The 21,200-nt window shown below is 40.3% G+C and overlaps 1 protein-coding gene and 1 pseudogene across 1 annotated transcript; both read left to right on the top strand.

Annotated features, from left to right (window-relative positions):
* The first annotated feature begins 3,822 nt into the window (after nucleotides 1–3,822).
* LOC120008066 lies at nucleotides 3,823–6,302 on the top strand (annotated as a pseudogene).
* Nucleotides 6,303–19,800: 13,498 nt separating this feature from the next.
* Nucleotides 19,801–20,557, top strand: LOC120007311 (secreted RxLR effector protein 161-like). The gene is made up of 2 exons (XM_038857512.1): nucleotides 19,801–19,920; nucleotides 20,099–20,557. The coding sequence occupies exons 1-2, from the start codon at nucleotides 19,801–19,803 to the stop codon at nucleotides 20,555–20,557; spliced, it is 579 nt and encodes a 192-aa protein (XP_038713440.1).
* The last annotated feature ends 643 nt before the right edge of the window (nucleotides 20,558–21,200 follow it).

Consider the following 21,200-nt stretch of genomic DNA (forward strand, 5'->3'; position numbering starts at 1 on the left):
TGCTACATTTAATTTGCTTAAATTTGGATGTTTGAAAAAACTTATGTGCTATGCTTGGTTTGCTTGAATTTGAATATTGGAAAAAACTTATGCGCTATGTTTTATATGCTTGAATAGATATTGGATAATTACCAATGATGAATTTGGATATTGGAAAAAACTTGTGTTACGTCTTTGTCATGGATTTGAATGTTATCAAATTATTTTGTTGAAATTGTTAACAATTGTTGTTATATATACGTGTGTGTGTGTGTGTGTGTGTTTGCCTCTGTGTGTGTGTATATATATGCATATGTATCTATATTTTTTAAATTTTGATACATGATAGTCGTAACAATAAAAAAAATAATATGATCTCACTTTTTTCTAATTTGGTTCATTACAATAATAACAAACAAGGGTAATGGTATTACACCAGTAATGTATAGCCATAACAAACGAGTAATGAATACTTGGGTAAATTTCATGGCTGCAAAAATCGCTAGTCGGCCGCTAGGCGGTTGGCAGGGACTAGGGATTAATTGGATTAATCGGGGACTAGTCGGGGATTAATCGAATTAATCGTTTTGAGTTTTTTAAATTAAAAAAAAATATATATATATATATATGCAATACAGCGTGGTTCTCTTACGCGGGATCCCTTATTTCAACAAAGTGCGGGACACACGCTTTTGACCCTTCGATTTATCAAACAGTGATATTGATGAAACCCAATTTAACCCACGTGACCCACTTTTCTCACAGATGACCCATTTCGTCCATTTCATACGCGATTCTATCCTCCTGTGCAAATCAGCCGTGGATTCTTGCGATTCTTTGCGATTAACCAGTCGTCGATCTTTGCGATCCCCCAGCCAAGCAATATCCCCAAAATTTCTCACGTCACCATGCCGATTTTCTATGAGATTCTTGTGATTCTTTCAGAAATCTTCTCTTTACGATTTGCCTTGTTGGGTTTTGATGGAGCTGTGTAGACGATAAGGGATCTTGTGCTTATGCGATCCCATCGCCCTTACATTGCTTTGGCTCAATCATGATTTGGCTTTTGTCGTTGTTTTCCTTGTTTGATCATTCGCATACTTAATAGCTGAAAATTGGAAGAATATTCAGAGTCTCTTGGGGGCTTCTGAGGGAGGGATTGAAAGGGCTATTAAAGAAGGTCTTGCTTTTAGTGTGGGCAATGGAGAAAAGGTTAATTTTTGGGAAGATCTCTGGGTGGGTAATATTCCTCTCAAAGATCGTTTTCCAAGATTATTTAGCATTTCAGGGTCTCAAAGTCAATCTGTAGAGCAATTTGGTGTGTGGTATGGTCAAAGTTGGAAATGGAGGTTGGTTTGGAGAAGGAATCTGTTTCAGTGGGAGGAAGAGCAGGTTAAAGATCTTATGGGTATCATTGAGCATGTTGCTATCTGCCCTTTTAAAAAGGACAAAATTATTTGGAGATTTGCAGTAGATGGGAATTTCTCAGTTAAATCCTTGACTTATGCTGCAGATTCATATGGAAGTTTTGTTCATGAAATTAATTATTCTAAAGTTTGGAGTGGTTTGGCTCCTCCAAAGGTGGATTTTTTCAATTGGTTAATTCTGAATGACAGAGTCAATACAAGAGATAGGCTTCACAGACTAGGCATTGTGCATGATAATTTATGCCCAATTTGCAACTCTCATTCAGAGACAATTGATCATCTCCTCTTGCACTGCAATGGAGCAAATTCAATATGGTATAGAATAATGAATTGGTGGGGTATGGATTGGTGCTCTCCAAGATCAGTTTCTAATTTATTTGAAGAATGGTTGTCGTTTGCCTCTGGTAAAGATACAAAGAAAGTGTGGTATTTGATGTTTGCTACCACTACTTGGACCCTATGGACAGAGAGAAACAAGGTGATTTTTGAGGATAGTCATTTGGATTGGGAGAATATATTCTATCTAATTGTCATCAGGTATGGCTTATGGCTTAAAGCTATCAACATCCCCCTTCCTTATTGTGGCTTAGAAATTATGACTTCCAGTGATGGGTTGAAGTTCAAATCAAATTTGTGCAAAGCTGTCAGAGCTAATGTTTTCTGGATTCCCCCTCCTCTTGGATTTCTTCAATGGAATACTGATGGATCCTTTCAAGGGAACAAAGCAGGTGTTGGTGGTGTCTTAAGGGATAGCCAGGGAAAATTCATTTGCATTTTTTCAGGCTCTGTGGAATCTCAGGATGCAAATGGAGCTGAAATTAAAGCTATTAGAAATTTTTTGGAATTGTTTGTTGAATATGAAGTAGCAGAAGTATGACAAATGGGCAGCACCCCCTTGGTGCAAGAATTAATATAGACTCATTTTACTGATATCCAAGAGAAGGTTTATGCCTTAGCTTGCTTGAACTAGCATTATCAAACCACCAGTACAGGAATTTAAAACCATTCAAAAATCATGGTAGTGATTCAGCAAGCTAACACATATATGCTGAGCTCATAAACTCATTGTTCATAAACTTACATTTGTAATTGGCAACAATCTCAGATTCCAAAAATAGATAGATGAAGTTCATAAAAAAAAAATCACGCAGAACACCATCCACCATAAACTAATATAAGAGGAAGACATATCTCCCAGAAACAAGCCAAAGCACAATACAAAACCAGCCAACCTAGCATATTCATTGTAATATTTTTGGGATTCATCTAATGACTCAAACACTTGTCCAATTTTAGGAATTTTTTCAAAAACTACTTGAGGCACATATGCCAATTCATTAGATGACGAAGAACCCAAATCTCCTTGCGATGTAGTATGAAATTCAGAATCCATGACAAATGTATTCATGCTTACAATTGCAGAAAGAAATTATACCAACAATGCCTTGCTTTTGTGAATCTGTCAGCACTTTGTTGTGTCTACCTTGCTTCTGTCAACACTGTGTTGTGATTGCCTTGCTTCTGTCAGCACTGCGTTGTGACTGCCTTGCTTCTGTCAGTCTGAATTAGCCTCCGTCCCCTACTCGTTGGCCTCCGTCGTTGGGAGCACAGATTTCTCAAAGAATCACAAGAATCTCATAGAAAATCGGCATGGTGACGTGAGAAATTTTGGGGATATTGCTTGGCTGGGGATGACAAAGATCGACGACTGGTTAATCGCAAAGAATCGCAAGAATCCACGGCTGATTTGCACAAGAGGATAAAATCGCGTACGAAATGGATGAAATGGGTCATAGAAAAGCGGGTCACGTGGGTTAAATTGGGTTTCATCAATATCACCGTTTGATAAATCGAAGGGTCAAAAGCGTGTGTCCCGCACTTTGTTGAAATAAGGGATCCCGCGTAAGAGAACCACGCCATACATATATATATATATATGTGTATACATTTGTATATACATACATATATATTATTGCAACGTATGTGTATATATATATACACATAATACGTATATATTTCACCCTCTATAAAATATTGTTCAATTGTATAAAAATTAAAGTACAATTATGGCATTAATCAATTGTAAGTAATATGTATTTTTTTTTATAAAGTCAAAAAAAGTCATGGCCCGAGGCCCGAGCCCGAAACCCGATCTTTATGGGCCCGGGGCCGGGCCTGGGCCTCATATTCCCAATTTGACTCTGCCCGAGGTCCGAAGATCTAAACCGGATCAGGGCCTAAAAAAGTCGGCTCGACCCGGCCCGACCCGATGCCGAACCCTAAATTTATCGAAAGAAAGAATAAATAAATAAATGTTGGTAAATAATACGAAATGATGCAAGGAAATGAAACACACCCTCTTTCTAAAATGAAATTTGGCGGCAAATATTTTCCGGGAAATGAAAGTCAAACGCGCCAAATGTTCAATATGTTCGGTTATCTTCCTCAATCGTGTCTTTTCACTCTTTCAGAATAACAAAACAACTTCCCTTCGATTCTCTCCCCTGAAACTTCTCGAAGCCCAAAGTCCCCTGAAATGGATCTCGCCGATATCGCCAGAAAGCTAGGTGTCTCAGAATCCAAGTAAGTCATCAGAAAAGCTGCTGAGCTCTGCCGTCTATGTGATGTCCAGTTCAATTCCTCCATTATCGGAGTTGTCAGTATCTTTTCTTTCAGTTTTTGGAAATCTATGAGAACCATTGAAGAAGTCTTATAAGCGCTAGTTAATTCGAGAATGGTGTGTTTTGACTGTCATTTGCAGGGAGAGGTGTGCAAGGTTATAATCTGTCTAGAAATTGCCGCAACAAGGTATCTATTGCTTCCTTTTTTATTATTTTTAAAAAAATATATTGAAGTTTGAAATGGGTGCTGCTGAATTTAGTATATATGGGTATAGTTTTCAGGTCATATTTGATAGACAAACAGCGGTAAGAATGAGTGGGATGTCGGAGAAGGCCTACAACAGATCCTTCAATTCGCTACAGAATGGGCTTGGTGTCAAGTGGGGTTTCTTATTTTGTCGTTTCTTGATCCTAGTATTGATGTATTTGTACTTTGTGGATTGGATCTAATTTGCAATGGAATTTATGGTTTGGTAGGGCAAAGTTGGATATAAGAGAGTTGGGGATTCAGTTTGGCTGCATTAGACTCATTCCTTTTGTGCGGAAGGGTTTGTCACTATAAGTTCTTTGGCCCACATAACTGAGGTCTTGTTGTCTTTTTATCCTGAACTGAATGTGTTCAACTATCATCTTTACTACATGTTTGTTGAAATGCCTGAGAGTCTAGAATTCCTCAAGTTCGGTTTAACTTCACAGATTTTTCTTACACGCCATTCGCACATGCCCATTTTAATTTTGCTCATATTGAGTTGAAATTATTTCACAGCTAAAGGTTGACAAGATTAAATTGATTGAGCTTTGTGGCACCTCGGAGTCAGAATTTTCTTGTGTATGGAATTCTTTCACTTTAAACTCGTTTAGCATTGCAAACTGGGTTTTTCTCCGCTCCTCTTCCCAAAGGATATGCTAGTACTAATTTGCGGTTAGCTTTAATGTAGATCTCTAACTCCATGAAACACTTGTGTCATGACGTTTTTGGTATTGCAAAGGAAAAGAAGGATCCCAAGGAAGTGAAAGGGAACCGAGGTACTTGCTTGTTCTAATTGACTCTTAGGCTAGAATCTCTTTGAATGATATTGTATGTGTTTGTCCCCTTTCCTGATTCATTGTCATCTTTATGTAGAGCTACTTGATGCATTCCCTGAGAAAAGGAAATTTGAGGATGGCGGTTATTCATCTGATGATGTACCTGAGGTGTTATTTATAGTTACTCCTTGCTGATTTTCATATTACTATATCCTATGCTGTTGCATTTGAGTTGCTATCACCCTTTGTGTAACACTGGTCCAGGATTGATTTCTTGGACTTTTCATGTTAGGCTTTGATAGTGGTGCCCATTTTCATGCTTTTATAATGTCTTACTTCAAAAAATACTGTTGCCGAAGTTCCAATTATCTCTTAAATCACAGTTTATTTTGCTTTATTCTTTTAAATCTTCCTTAATTCGATGTTTATTGATTTATCGGAATGTCATGTGTTCCTGCAATATATATTAACGAATTAGGTTGCCATAGGACTGACATTAAGGCAAAGTGGTGGCATACTATGACATAATTAGGTACAATTCATTGGTTGTTTCCTCGAGCTCCTTTGATTAATGAGGTTCTAGTCCCTTTTATCAATTGATAAGAATTATTACTTCAAGTTATCCAACTTAGATCTCCTTCTCTGGGATTATAACTACCTCAGGTTCCCTCAATCAGTTCCATCTGTGCTGAGCCAACTGCCAAGTGCCTCGATGGTTATGATTTGAAGTAATATAAATGATTGAGAGTGCCAATTTAGTTTCGGTTACAACTTGGCAGAGCATTAGTCAGTTTAACATGAGGTGGTTTTGATCATTCTTAAAAAGTGATTTTGTTTTCTCACATGGCATTGATATGGTGCTATTGCCTATTTGTTGCAGCATTCAAGTTACAAGAAGCGCAAAAGATCGGAGAAAGTTGCTTATGAGGGGTGGAAGTCATCTGTCATCTCATCTAATAAACAAGGCAAAAAAAAAGGTGGTGAGGGAATTTCTGATTTACTTCTTTCCAATGCAATCAATGAGTAATTATTTAAACACAATTGATCTTATGCTTGCCTTCTCCCAGGTCCTTGCAAGCGAGCCATACAAACTCGGCTCAACTTTGGGAAGGAAGCGCCTGAGAGCCAGAAGTTGGAAGCTTTGTGAGACATTTATTATCTTCTTCTGGTTACTACTATAGGAATTCAAATGTGAAGAGTTTGATTTTTTTTATAAACTGGTTTATTTATTTTGTAAGAACTTTCATCAGTTTCCTTGCTCACAAACCAAGAGTTGTATTGTCAATTGTTAGAATATATGATTATGAGTAATTATCTCCTATGATTACCTTCTATAATTATCTTATGTAATTGAAGATCAATTAGAATAAATCAATAGGAGTAATTCTCTCCTATTGCCAAGGAGAGAATTATGTACGTAAATATTGTGATACCATATTATGTTGTAATAATAGAATTATACTCTTGTATATATATACGAAAATGATATGTAGTCCATTAGTTTGGTAGCCCAATAGGTTTATTCTTGCGGTAAATGTAATCCGATCATCACGTTCGCCGAATGCTCCTCCGTGATATGGCTGCCTTTATCCTGAAAACAAAGATTGTCAGTGGACTTGACAGTTGTTATTTGACCATAGGCACTCCGACGCTCAAGTTAGCTTCCAAAACAATCTTCAGCCAAAGTAATCACAATTATAGCTTCTTCATAAACAAATCTTAACGATCTACCTCCTTTTATAGTGAAAGAGATTTACTCCTTGTGTAACTCTATCAGAGTAGTTGTAGGGGTCTCCTCCAATCAGTAAGTTGTGCAACTTAATTGAAAAACAATTCTTGATATTATAAACCTGTAAATAATAACATGATTGACCAACGAGAAAGACTAATAGAATTATGCCATGTGTCTTCTCGTAATATTCCTCACATTTGCCCCCCAAATGTCGGTTCGAAGATACCTGAATTGGGCTTTGTTGAGAAATTCTCAATCGATTTGGGGTGGACGCTTTTCATATTTGAGAGTTTAACTTCCTCCTTCGGTATTTAACCATGACTTTCCTTTTTGACTACCTTTACCCTGCTTGTGTGTCCCACTCTTTTACAACTTGTCTTTACTAATCCCTTTGTGTCAAAAGAGAGAATAGAAAGAGAGAGAGAGAGAGAGAGAGATTTGACACCCAAAATCGGCCAGGAATCTCAGCTTGGCCGGACACCCAAACCGGTAGAGAAGTCAGGCCGACTGAGCACCCAGACCAGCCATCGCCTCCAGCTTAGCCGGACACTCCAGCTCGGCCACACAGCTCTGTCGGGCACTCCAGCTCGGCCATGCAGCTTCGTCGCGCTCGACGTAGCTTCAATTCAGCTAGCGCATCTCCAGTTCGGCTAGTGCAGCTCTCTTGTGCTCGGCCATGTAGCTCCCAACTGTGCTTGATCCCCATATGTTCAATCGTTTATGCGCAATCCGACCGTGGCCTTCTTACTTAATTCGGACTTCATTGGAACTTTCGCTCACTCTGATTCTTACGTGAGACCTCTTTGAATTACAAGGTTATTATGATTTTACCATCTTTGTGGATTTTGTCTGGTATTTGCTTTGAGCTTCTGGTTGCTGGATTTCCTCTCTGATCAAACTTTTAATAGTAAGTTTTTCGCTCAGTCTTTTTGGTTAACTTTTAGGTTTCGCTTCCCACGGGTAATACGCTAGTTTTGTTAGAAACTTAGCTGAGATCCGTAGATGGGCAATTAGTTACTATTTTCCTGTTAATTGTGAACTCAGAATTGCCCCAGAGGGCGAGCCTCCTCCTGGATGGGTCAAGTTTCCCATAGTCGTCGTAGTCGAAGGCGACATTCGATTTCCACTTTCAGAGTTCCTCCGGGAAACTTTATCTCTTTATGGCCTCGCTCCCCACCATCTTAATTCCAATTTTTAGAGAATTGTCAACGGTGTGGATATTCTCAATAGAGTTTATGGATTTGGTGCGAGACAGGCTGATCTTGAAAGGGCATATATTATAAAACGCTATAGTGGGTGGCAAGACAAATTCCATCTTTTTTCGAGGGACAAGGACCAACATCTCATACACTGCCTTCCTTCCACCGCTAATCATAGCGAGGATGAGTTCTTTTTGATCAGAGGATCGAGTTGGGAATTTGGTTTAATATTGAGAGCGGTCCGAATGCGGTTCCTCGAGTCAAGGCTTACCAGGTTACTTAACTCTCACTTCAGGTCCCACCCCTACCTTTCGAGATATTAGGGCTCGGGGAGATTGCTTGGCCTTTGATGAGCTTTGTAGGCATTTTGGACCTACTTAGATTAATCCATTCGGTCGTTCTGCCCCATATGTACTCGGGTATAGACCGATCGTGTTGCCAGATTTCTCTTGTCCTCTAGATAATCTGGATATTGATTCTGATGAAGTCGATCTTCCTGATTATGATTTTACTTTGCATTACGATCGTATGTTCTTCAGCTGTCGATAAAGTGTCGTGCTCTTTAATATTCGCATTTGGGCTAATTCTCACTTTTTTTTTTCTCTTTTGGCAGGCTTTCCTCCGGTGCCGTTAGAAGACATGACTAGGCCTTTAACTTCATTTTTCTCTAGGCTGACTCTTGAGGCTCGTCAAGATGACAGATTGTCCTCAGTAGTATTTCCATCAATTGCCTTCCACCTTCTCCTCCAGTCTGTTCTGGAAAGAGGCTTAGGGATGAAGACGACGCTTCTTTATCAACTTTGCCTAGCCAGTTCGGAATAAATGATTTGATACTTACTCCAAGGATTGTTGGCCACCCAGTTTCCAAGAATTGTTCGATGAGGGACCCCGGGATTAGTCACGCCCTTCTGTCAACTATCGCCCTTTCGACGGACTAGGGTCGATTGGAACTTTTCTCCGAGGCTAACCTTAAGGAGAACTCGTCCCGATATTATATACAGGTAACTTGAAGTCCTCCTTGCTCCTTTTTCTTTTTTATGACATGCTTGCAATACTGAGGACTTTTGTTTCACAGGGTGCCCAGTTTCTTCATGAGTATCGAAGGAGGTACGAGGTTGAGTGTGAACGGCACGCACAGACACTCAAGAATTATGACAGTATGAAAACCGACTTGGCAGCTATTATCGCCGATCTGACCATTTCCAAGGCTGAAGCTTCTGCTAAGTCTTCTGAGTTAAAGGCATTCCAATCCATTGTCGTCAGCTTGGAGGAAGACAAGCAGAAACTCCAAGCCAGCTTGCATGAGACTTTATCTGCCGTTTTGTCTTGTGATTAGGCGACTGCTGACAAGGCCTTTAATGATGCTTTTGTTAAGTACTCGTAGTTTTTGAAAGATCAAAGGAACACTGCCTACCTCATGGGACGATGTGAGGCCTTATTGGAGATTAGTATCCCAAGAGACTCTCCCTTTTGGCGTCAAGATAGTATCAGGTTCCCTGCTGTAGATGGAGCTAAGGAAAACAACTGGATTACTTCCCTTGTGATGTCAATCCCATTCCTACAGTTGAGGTTTCCCAGGTTGCTGCTGGAGTCCCTTCTGGAACCATCCATATCGATGTTGACGATGATTCCTTGGCCTCGGAGGGGCTCGACCAAGATGGCCTAACAGAAGGTAGCATGGATCAGAGCTCTACTCCTGATTCATAGGACGTTCATTCTCGAGTTTTGACTGATCAAGCTCATGATGACAGTGTTGACCCCGTAACTTAACTCTTTCAGTTTATCTTTTGGTGTATTTAGGGTATTAGTATGAATTTTATGCACCAAATTTATGTACTAACTTTTCTTGCTTAATGAAGACTTGTGCACTTCCAATTTCCTTTAATTCCTTTCGCTTGTTGGGAAAATTTCTTTTTGTCTTGTCCATTAGTTTTTGGCCGTTTGGCCAATCCGAGGACTTAGCCTTGCTATGGACTCGACCAAGCTAATTGGCTTATCTCATGACTTGGCCTAGCTGAGTATTTGGCCTTTCTCGAGACTTGGCCTTGTTGAGTACTTGACCTTTCTAATCTAAAGACTTGGCCTTTTTTCTTTTCCTTTTTTTAACCCAAGTTACTTAAGAAGTCCCATGGACTTTTTTTTGGACTATTAGCCTTGGCCGTTTTGTCCAAACCTCGATAAGGAACCCCTTGAGTTTTTATCAAATCCAAGTTACTTGGGAAGTCCCATGGCATTTTTTTGGACTGTTGGCCTTGGCTGTTCTATCCAAACCTCGATGAGGAACCCCTTGAGTTTTTTATCAAACCAAGTTACTTGGGAAGTCCCATGGACTTTTTTTGGACTGTTGGCCTTAGCCGTTCTGTCCAAACGTCGGTGAGGAACCCCTTGGATTTTTTATCAAAAAATTTCTGATTGTACAATTATGGATCTAAACTTTTGCTTTTATTCATGATAGTCTTATTAAAAGATGATAGATACGTCGAATCAGCTTCTCTTATTTATTACAACAAGAATTAAAAAACTTTTAAGCACAAAATTTCCTAAGGTTTGTTGCATTCCAAGGCCTCTGGATTGTCTTGCCTGCAAAATCTTCGATCTTATATGCTCCAGATCCACTGATGGAAACCACCTTGTACGAGCCTTCCTAATTTGCCCCCAATTTCCCATCCTGGAGATTCTTGGTGTTGCCCAATACTGTCATGAGGACAACATCTCCCGGATGAAAATTTCTTGCCTTCACCTTTCTGTCATGTAGTTTTGCCAACTAATGTTGTTTTGAAGCCAATTTCAACGCCGCTTGCTCTTTTTTATCTTCTAGGAGATCAAGGTTGACAGCCAGGGCATTGTCATTTTCACCTCTACCAAGTCCAATGTCCTGATGGTCGGTAGGCCGATCTCTAGGGGAATGACAGCTTCTGTCCCATGAGCTAGGGAGAAAGGAGTCTACCCAGTCGACCTCCGAGGGGTAGTTCGTTGTGTCTAGAGTACACTTGGGAGTTCTTCCACTCACCTTCCTTTGGTAGAATCCATACGCTTTTTCAATCCATCAAGAACTATCTTGATGGATGCCTTAGCTTGTCCATTTCCCTACTGGTATGCTGGGGTTGAATACTTGTTTCGAATATCGTATCCATCACAAAAGTCTCTGAAGGCTTTGCTATCAAACTAAGTACCATTATCTGACACCAGAACATAGGGACTGCCAATCCTTGTGATAATTGACTCCCACACAAACTTCTTTGTCTCGAAATCTATGATTTTGGCAAGTGCCTTGGCCTCTGTCAACTTGGTAAAATAATCTGTAGCTGTTATAAGCCACCTTCTATCCCCAGTCACCTTGGGTAATGGGCCTACTAAGTCGAGACCCCATTGGGAGAACGACCATGGACTCGTCAGGGGGCTTAGCTCTATTGTCGATTGCTGAGGTATGTTTGAGAACTTTTGACATTTCTCACAGCTTCTGGCATATGCTTTGAGTCTTCATGCATCTGCGGCCACCAATACCCCTGTGAGATTGCCCACTGAACCATCAACCTACCCCCAGTATGGGACCTGTAACTTCTCTCATGGATTTCATATAACAACTGATCTTTCTTCTCTAGATGGATGCAGAGCAAATACGGGCTAGTAAATGACCTCCTGTATAATTTCTCTTTAGGAGACAACAAAAAATGTGATGACTTCATGGTGACCTTTCTAGCTTCTTTCTTGTCTCCCGGAAGGGAACCATCTTTTAAAAAATGAATAAGGGGATCCATCCAGCTTGGGCCGAGCTCAGCTTGAGACACCTCGACCTGCTCGGCTGGTACACACGATTTCTCTTGTATATCGATTATGATAGTTATTCTTACTTTCTCTTGATCGACTGAGGCTAAGGTTGCCAAGGCATGTGCATGACTATTTTGCCCTATTGGGACCTGTTGAATTTCAAAGTCTTCTAGCTTCTCAATCAGTTTCTTTGCTTCGGTCAGGTAGGCAATCATCGCCTTAGTCTTTGCTGCATATTCCCCAATGAGCTGACTGACTATCAGCTGCGAGTTTGAATAAATATTTGCTCTCTTTGCCCCAACTTGAGTGCACTACGTAACCCACATAATAGCGCTTCATACTCAGACTCATCATTAGTTATGTCGAACCCCATCCTGATAGCCTGCTCAATGGTAAGGCCTTCCTGGGAGGTCAGAACTACCCCAGCTCCACTCCCCTTTCTACTTGAAGAGCCATCCACCATAAGTTCCCAAGTACTTCCAGGATTAATCTCCAAGGTCCAAACCTCCTTAACTGGCAGTTCTGGCGGACTGAAAAATTCTGCTACGAAATCGGTGACGACTTGGCCTTTGATAGCCATTCTAGAGACAAAGTGAATATCTTGTTGGCCGAGCTCTACTACCCATTTAGCAATTCTTCCAGAGAGGTCGACCCAGATCAAAACGCTTCTGAGACGGTAGGAAGTAACAACTTCGATGGAGTGATCATGGAAATAATGATTGAGTTTCCTAGAAGCTATCACCAAACAGTACAACAACTTCTCCAATGGTGTATACCCTCATCTCAGCATCTGGGAGTGTTTTGCTAGCATGATAAATTGGTTGCTCAATCTTCCCTTCTACTCTCAGAAGAATGGTGCTCAGAGCAATTTTTGACATTGCCAAATACATCCTTAGCTTCTCTCGTAGAACAGGAGTGGCCAGAAGTGGGATCGACTGTAAGTAATCCTTCAGTTTGGCCAATGCCTTCTCACACTCCGCATCCCATTCAAATTTCTTTGCAACCCGCAGACTTTTGAAAAAAATGATGGCATCTATCAGAAGATTTGCTAATGAATCTATTAAGGGCAGTTGCCATTCCAGTTAGCTTATGCACTTCTTTAGGTGAGCTTGGGCTCCTCAAGTTTCTGATGGCCGTGATTTGGTCTGGATCGGCTTTGATTCCCTTTCGGGTCACAAGGTGTCCAAGGAACTTTTCGAAACTAACACCACAAGCACACTTTAAAGCATTAAGCTTCAATTTGTATACTTCCAGGACATTGAATACAGATTGAAGATCTGAGGGATGGTCATCTTGTCTAGCTGTTTTGACAACCATGTCATCGATATAAACTTCGATTGTGCGCCCAATCATTCTTCTAGACGTCTTCGTGACTAAACGTTGATAGGTTGCCCCTGCGTTCTCTAGTCCGAAAGGCATTACTTTATAGCAGTAAGTGCCTCTCGGAGTAATAAACGCAGTAGTCTCTTCATCCTATTCATTCATTGGAATTTGGTGGTAAGCTCTATAGGCATCAAAAAACTCATCATTCGACTTCCTGACGTCGAGTCCACCAACTGATCAATTTTGGGCAATGGAAACAGATCTTTTGGACAAGACTTGTTAAGATCCATGAAGTCTACACAAACTCGCCATGTTCCATTCTTTTTCTTAACCACCACTATATTCGACAACCACTCAGGGTAATCCACTTTCAGTTTGGCTCCTGCTTTGGTCAATTTCTCCACTTCCTTTACCACGACTTTGGCATGGGCCAAGGTCGATCTCCTAGCTTTCTAGATGATCGACTTCGAGTGAGGCCATATGTTCAATATGTGGCTCACAACCTTCCGATCGACTCTTGGCATTTCCTGAGGAGTCCAAGCAAAGACTCCGATATTTCTCATTAATAGTTTGAGGAGGGACTCTCTACCTACTGCTGGTAAATTCTTGCCAATGAGAAAATACTTATCGATATTGGACCCGTCAATCTGCACTTTCCCATGTTGCTCAGTCGACTTCTTTTCTGGATTCGTTCCTAGCTCAGGCTCGACTAATGTCTCTTCTACAAGAGTGCCTATTTGATGAGTCTCCTTTACTGCTCGGGCACTAGCTACCTCACTATTATGCTCTGGTCGATCTCCCTTCACATCATACATATCATCGTTATAAGGAAACCAGAGAGTCTGGTGATAAGTTGATGGCACGATTTCCATGGCAAGAAACCAAGGTCTTCCTAGAATGGCATTATTAGCCGTTCTCCCTATACCACCAAGAACTCCGTGTCCAGAGTCTTTGGTCCTAAACGAACCTTTGCTCGAATTCTTCCCAAATGATAAACCTGGCTACTATTAAATCTGACCAAGTATGCCGTTTCTGGAATGAGATCGACATGACTCAGTCCCAACTTCTCAACATCGGGTAGTACATGATAGTGGTGGTACTTCCTTGATCAATAAGAACTCTCTTAACATCATAACCACATACCCTTATAGTGATCTTAAGAACATCATTATGCGCTGGGTCCAACCCGGGTAAGTCCCTGCCTGAGAAGGTAATGTCTACTCCGATTCTTCTTCTCTTCTTTGCTTCTTGGGCTTCGGCCATCTTTGTTTGAGCAATCATGTTATTCACAGAGACCACGTGCCCCTACCTTTTCAACGTAATCACATTAATTGTGCCTTTTGGTTCATCATCATCATTTTGCCCTATGCCTGCAGTAGATCTCCCGACATTATCCCAAGTCTTATTACTGTATTTTCCCTTCTTCTTCAAATACTTTGCTAGCTTCCCTTGCCTTGCTAGATCCTCTAGATGTTCCTGTAAATTGTTACACTCTCCTATCATGTGTCCGACATCCTTATGGAATACACAGTACCTCTTTTTATCCCTTTGATCTGGATCTCCTGACATTTTTGGAGCACGGACTATAAACTGTTGATCCCTGATCTCGTAGAATAGCTTATGAATTGACATGTTCAATTCAACAGCACTGGTAGAAATCTTCCCTGACCTGTTGTGTTCTCCCTGGCTTGAGGAATTTTTGCCATCTTGTTTAGATCAATTATTTTAGGAACCCTTTTCCTCCCTTCTTGGAAAGGACGGCCATTTAGCCTTTGGAACTTCAACTTTTACATATCTCCTGACTCTGTCCTGTAGGGTAGCTATGGTGTTAGGCTCATATAAAGTCAACGACTCCTTGAGTTTACAGCTGTCCAGTAGCCCAATCCTAAATGATGTGCCATTCATCCGCTCATCAAATCCTTCCACCTCCGCACACACACCTCTAAGTACCTGGACAAGTAATCGGAGATCTCCTCTCTACTATTTGGCTTTATGGTAAGTAAGGTACTAAGGGTCTTTGGTTCTCGACTTCCAGCAATAAAATGGTTGATGAATAGTTTGGCCATCTCATGCCACGACGAAATCGAGTTTGGAGGCAATTGGTGAAACCACCATAATGCCATCGTTCCCGAAGAAGTTGGGAAGACCTTGCACAAAATTGGCTCATCTCCTTCTCACAAGATCATTTTCAGCATAAATTGGTCCAGATGGGCAACTGGATCAGTTCGGTCATTGAACTGTTCAAACGTCGACATGACGAACCTTCTAGGGACCTTTCTTTTTCTGATCTCCCTTGTAAAAGGGGAAGTTATCATTTCATCAAGAGCCTTCATTGCTCTCTAATGGGCACCATAGATGAGGTTGGCCTTCATCGCATCTGGCTTGTCATTGTACTTAACTGGCCTCTCATCTTGGTGCTTGGTCTCCCGGGGTTTGGTGTTAACATGATAAGAATGTTGATCATCCCCATACTCTTCCCTTCTTCGTGAAACTCTTTCCAGGCTCCGCCTTTTGTATTCCCTCATGGTGTACTAATGCCAGCCTGGTGAGTGCCCTCGCCAAGAATGGGAGCCAGCTCTTCTCTCGAGCCCCTGCTCGTCTGCTTCGCGAGGTGGACTCTCGTAGGGGCCCTTGCCTTTTTGCCTGACCTCAGTGAGCCCTTTTCTCGAGGACTATAAATACTCAGTGGTATGCCAGATTTCTACCTTAACCTGTTCCTCGGTTGGAAGCGTTCCCTTTGCTACCTCATCTACTTGAGTCGGGTCAACGCCAAGATTCTAGTGAGCATTATCTCTAGCCTCCTCATGGCTGTTTCGTGACTGGGACCCTCTTCCCCTATCTCCTAACTCAGATCATACGGTCGCCATATTGCTTTTGACTTTGATGTTCGTGGAAAATAGATCACCTCCCACTGTGGTAGGCAAAATATGGTGAATAAAATCTGAACTCCACGTTTGCCGAATGCTCCTCTGTGATATGGCTGCCCTTATCCTGAAAACAAAGATTGTTAGTAGGCCTGACGGTCGTTATTTGACCTTAGGCACTTCAACGCTCAAGTTAGCTTCCAAAACAATCTCCAGCCAAAGTAATCACAATTAGAGCTTTTCCAGAAACAAACCTTAACCATTTACCTTCTTTTATAGTGGAAGAGATTTACTCCTTGTGTAACTTTATCAGAGTAGTTTTAGGGGTCTCCTCCAATCAGTAAGTTGTTCAACTTAATTGAAAAACAATTCCTGATATTATAAACCTATTAATAATAACTTGATTGATTGACGAGAAAGACTAATAGAATTATGCCACTGTCTTCTCGGAATATTCCTCACAATTCCATTGATTTAATGAAAGGAATAGTTTTATTTCCACTCTTTTATCCCATAATTCATTGTCCAAAATTTATTGTTTTACTATAGATTCTATTGTTTTTTAAAGCACAATTTAGAATTCTTTGTTTTAGTTTTGAATTCATTTGTTTTTGAAATTCCATTTAAAAAAATAATGGAATTAAGATTTACTCGATAAAACTCATCAATGATGGATCTTGTTAGAAAGAGCTTTATGCAATGATTCTAAATATGTAATTTTTTAAAAATCTAACATGTATTTTGAGAGTTAAAGCATTTTAAATTTCGTTTAAGAGACTTGGGCTTCCATGGGCTACCACTATATGGGTTATCTAGCACGAGTGATATATATATCCATAAAAAGATCAATGAGAATATCAGAATATTCTGCTTCAACTTTTATAATTTAACATGGTATCGGAACAAACTCCTTTTTCTTTCTAAATATCTTAAGAATCGGAAATTGTTCTTCTTTATGCTCCTTGTTTCTGATCTTATTTTCTATCTATAACTCTCGTAACTATCATGAGTACTTTATCGACTAATGAAGATAGCTCTCTGCAAGGTAAAGCAAAAGCTATTACCCCAGCTTTATCGGCACTACAATTGCAGGAATCTTCTTCTTACTCACTCCAGAGCGACTCGATGGAACAAATTACATTGAGTGGGCTTTGAATGCTCAAAATAAAATTCAGGGCCGCAAGTGTTGGGGTTTTATCTCTGGTACAAAGGTTACACCCAAGGATATCACATTTGAGGAATATGAAGCATGGGAGGATGAAAACTTCATGATCAAATCCTGGTTGCTCGATGCGCTAACAAAAGATATCAGGTCTATTTTCATCCGTCTGTCAAAAACAAAGGAGATTTGGGATGCTGCTAAGCTAACATATTATGTCAATCAAGGTGCTTCTAAATCATGCCAATTATACTGTGAGGTAATCTCAGTTCGTCAAAATGGAAGTTCCATTATTTCTTATTTTGGCAAACTACAAAAACTATGGCAAGAAATTGATTCTATAGATGTTTGTGCAATAAAGTGGAAGGCCGATATTGAGATATATACCACTAAGGTTAACTCTCAACGTGTCTATATTTTCTTGGCTGGTCAGGACTCACAATTGGATGGGGTTTGTGGGCGTGTGCTTACAACTGTACCTCTCCCAAACATTCCAACTGCCTATGCTATGGTTTGTGCTGAGGCAAACAGACTGGATACTATGATGGATGGAACATCCATAGGTGAAACTGTTATGGCAGCTCGAAGGTCATCTACTCGGCTAGATAACAAGAAAGGTACTCGAAAATGTACCCACTATAATGGTGATAATCATGTAGTTGATACATGCTTCAAACTTCATGGATATCTTGATTGGCATCCCAAAGGAAAAAAATGTTTGCCGTCACTTTTTCACCAACACCACCAGATGCTACTTGTAACGGCCCATCTCCAAGCCGGGCCCATGGGTCGCTACCCCCAACCCCTCTCCTTTTCCCCGGGCGGGTTGTTGATGGTGAGACTCGACCCCCCGATCTCACACACCCTTTAACATAGGGCCAAAGGCACCATATGCTACCAACTAAGCCATGACCATATGCTACCAACTAAGCCATGGCTTAGTTGGTAGCATATGGTGCCTTTGGCCCTATGTTAAAGGGTGTGTGAGATCGGGGGGTCGAGTCTCACCATCAACAACCCGTCTGGGGAAAAGGAGAGGGGTTGGGGGTAGCGGCCCATGGGCCCGGCTTGGAGATGGGCCGTTACACTACTGCCTTTGTTGCTCAAACTGGTATGATTAATACTACTCTTAGCTCTCTTACTTGTACTGAAAATAGTGAATGGATAATTGACACGGCTGCTAATGATCATATGACTTGTGATTCTTCTAAATTTAGCCATTTATCCTCCCTACATTCCAAAATAACCATTACCAATGCCAATGGTGTATCATCCTCTATTACTAGTGTCGATAATGTTCCTATGTCCTCATCCTTATCTCTCTCAAATGTGTTATATGTACCATCCCTTAAATGCAATATTCTTTCTACTAGTCAACTAATCAAGGCTCTTGATTGCACTGCTCTGTTTTATCCTACTCACTGTATTTTTTAGAACATTCATACCAAGGAGAGGATTGGCAGTGGTAGACAATGAGGAGGATTGTACTATCTAGAGGGTGGTGAATCTTCACAGCTCTATCGTAGACTTGCACATGTTGAGTAAGCATAAATCAATAGAAAATATAGAGGAGATTTGGCTTTGGCATAAGAGATTAGGTCACCCGTCGTTTGGATAACTTAGACATTTATTTCCGTCTCTATTTACTAATTGTAATCATTCAGATGTATGGGGTCTGATCCAGTTGCTACACCTCATGGTATGAACTGGTTTGTTACCTTTGTGGATGATTGTACTCTAATGATGTGAGTATACTTGCTTAAACATAAGAGTGATGTTTGTGTGTAGTTCGTCTTTTTTATCATATGGTACTCAGTCAATTTGGTAGCTCTCTCAAGGTAGTTCGTTCTGATAATGGGGGCGAATATTTCATTAGAGAATTAACCAATTTTTTACATTCAAAGGGCATTATTCATCAAACATCTTGTCCCGAGACTCCTCAACAAAATGGAATAGCTAAGCGGAAAAATCGACAACTATTGGAAGTCACTCGGTCAATGATGATTGGAAGCACTATACCAACTTATTTATGGGGAGGTGCTCTTAGCTCTGCTGCTTATGTGATTAATAGGACACCATCCAGTGTTCTAGGCTTTAGACGACCTCTCGATGTACTTGCTGATCAGTATACTCTCCCTCTATTGGTGTGGTTGATGCCTCGTATTTTTGGGTTTGTAGTCTATGTACACTTATCTCCACAACATCGGACCAAACTTGAACCAAGAGGTTTGAAATGTGTGTTTGTTGGTTACGGGTCTACTCAGAAAGGCTATCGATGTTATCATCCAGATACCCATCAGTTATATACCTCCATTGACGTGATCTTTCATAAGTCTGAACTCTATTATCCGAAAATGGATTTGAAGTCTACTGCTACAGACGATGTTCTTCAGTCAAATAATAGCAATGATGATGTCTTGCTCTTTGATTTACAAAATGTGTTTGTGTATCCCAGTGACAATACTCATGAATCTTCCGATGATGATACTTCTATTGTTCAGGATTCAACTACTGCAGCTTCACTTCCACTCGTCTCTAATGATCATTGTAATGACACTGTCGACTCATGATAGTACAATCTCTCCTTCTGCATATGGAAAATCTCAAAATATGAGAATACTACTCGAGTTTGTAAACTCATGAAGGCTCTATATGGATTAAAAAAATCTCCACGAGCTTGGTTTGGAAGATTTACTCAAGTAATGAGAAAGTTTGGGTACAAACAAAGTAATTCGGATCATACTTTGTTCTTAAAGTGTCGAATGGGTAAACTTACTGCCTTGATTATATATGTCAATGATATGATAGTGACTGGTGATGATGTTGATGAAATTTTGAGTTTACAACAACACCTAGCTTCTGAATTTGAAATGAAAAAAACTTGGTGATCTCAAATATTTTCTCAAAATTGAGGTAGCTCGATCTAAGCATGGTATATTTTTGTCCCAATGAAAATACATACTTGATTTATTGACTGAAACAAGAATGCTTGGATGCCAGCCAATTGACACTCCCATTGAGCAGAATCATAAGCTTTTTTACAATTTAGGTACTAGTTGTGCAGAGAAAGAGAGATATCAGAGACTAGTTGGAGAATTAATTTATTTATCACACACATGGCCTGATATTGCCTATGCTGTGAGTGTGGTAAGTCAATTTATGCATGACCCACGAGTACTTGACATGGATGCTGTAGATCACATTTTGCGCTATCTAAAATCTTCACTCGATAAGGGACTACTATTCTCTAAACATGGGCATTTAAATGTTGAAGGGTATACTAACGCTGATGGGGTTGGTTCCGCTGATAATAGACGCTCTACATCTGGTTATTTCACTTTTGTGAGAGGAAATCTTGTGACTTGGAGAAGCAAAAAGCAATCCGTCGTATCCAGATCAAGTGTTGAAGCTGAGTATAGAGGGATGGCAAATGGAGTATGTGAATTATTGTGGTTATGAAATCTGTTGAAAGAGTTGAGATTCCCTCAAAGAATTGTAATGAATCTCTATTGTGATAATACATTAGCTATAGAGATTGCTCATAACCCCGTCCAACATGATAGAACGAAACATGTGAAAGTCGATAGACATTTCATCAAAGAAAAGCTTGAAGCTGGTATCATTCATTTCCATTTGTCAAGTCAGAATTTCAACTTGCGGATGTGTTGGAAACATGCAACTCGCGAAAGCGTATAAGGACCTCATAAATATAAACGATAGCTAGATAGGTTTCAAAAATTTTCTTATCAATTTTAGTCACCATAGCATAAACCATATATCAATTAATTGTACGTAGATTATTTACCTTGAGATATTTCTAAATTGATCTCTAATAATCAGGAACGAAGGATGGAGTCAGGGCGTTTTATATTAAGCTCAAACCTACGGATCTTCCACCGTATGCACCAATTCCCAAACTTGAATCAAGAGGGTGGTCTCTTTATTCGAAGAACCTGAAGAACACAAACCAAAAACTAGTGGAAATGATTGGAGAGTAGAGAGATCAACTGGTATCTCAAAACTTGTGTGAACAAAACATACACTATATGTGGATTTATAGGGTCAGGCACACCTAGGGTTTTCTTCCTAGGTGGGCCGGCCG

Source organism: Tripterygium wilfordii, chromosome 10, assembly GCF_013401445.1.
Source record: "Tripterygium wilfordii isolate XIE 37 chromosome 10, ASM1340144v1, whole genome shotgun sequence".
NCBI lineage: Eukaryota > Viridiplantae > Streptophyta > Magnoliopsida > Celastrales > Celastraceae > Tripterygium > Tripterygium wilfordii.

Bases quoted from the DNA above. Each gene is read 5' to 3' on its own strand.
- LOC120007311 (XM_038857512.1), top strand. From the start codon at position 19,801: ATGAGAAAGTTTGGGTACAAACAAAGTAATTCGGATCATACTTTGTTC. The intron at 19,921-20,098 runs GTTGATGAAATT...CTTGGATGCCAG, and splicing joins TGATAGTGACTGGTGATGAT to CCAATTGACACTCCCATTGA.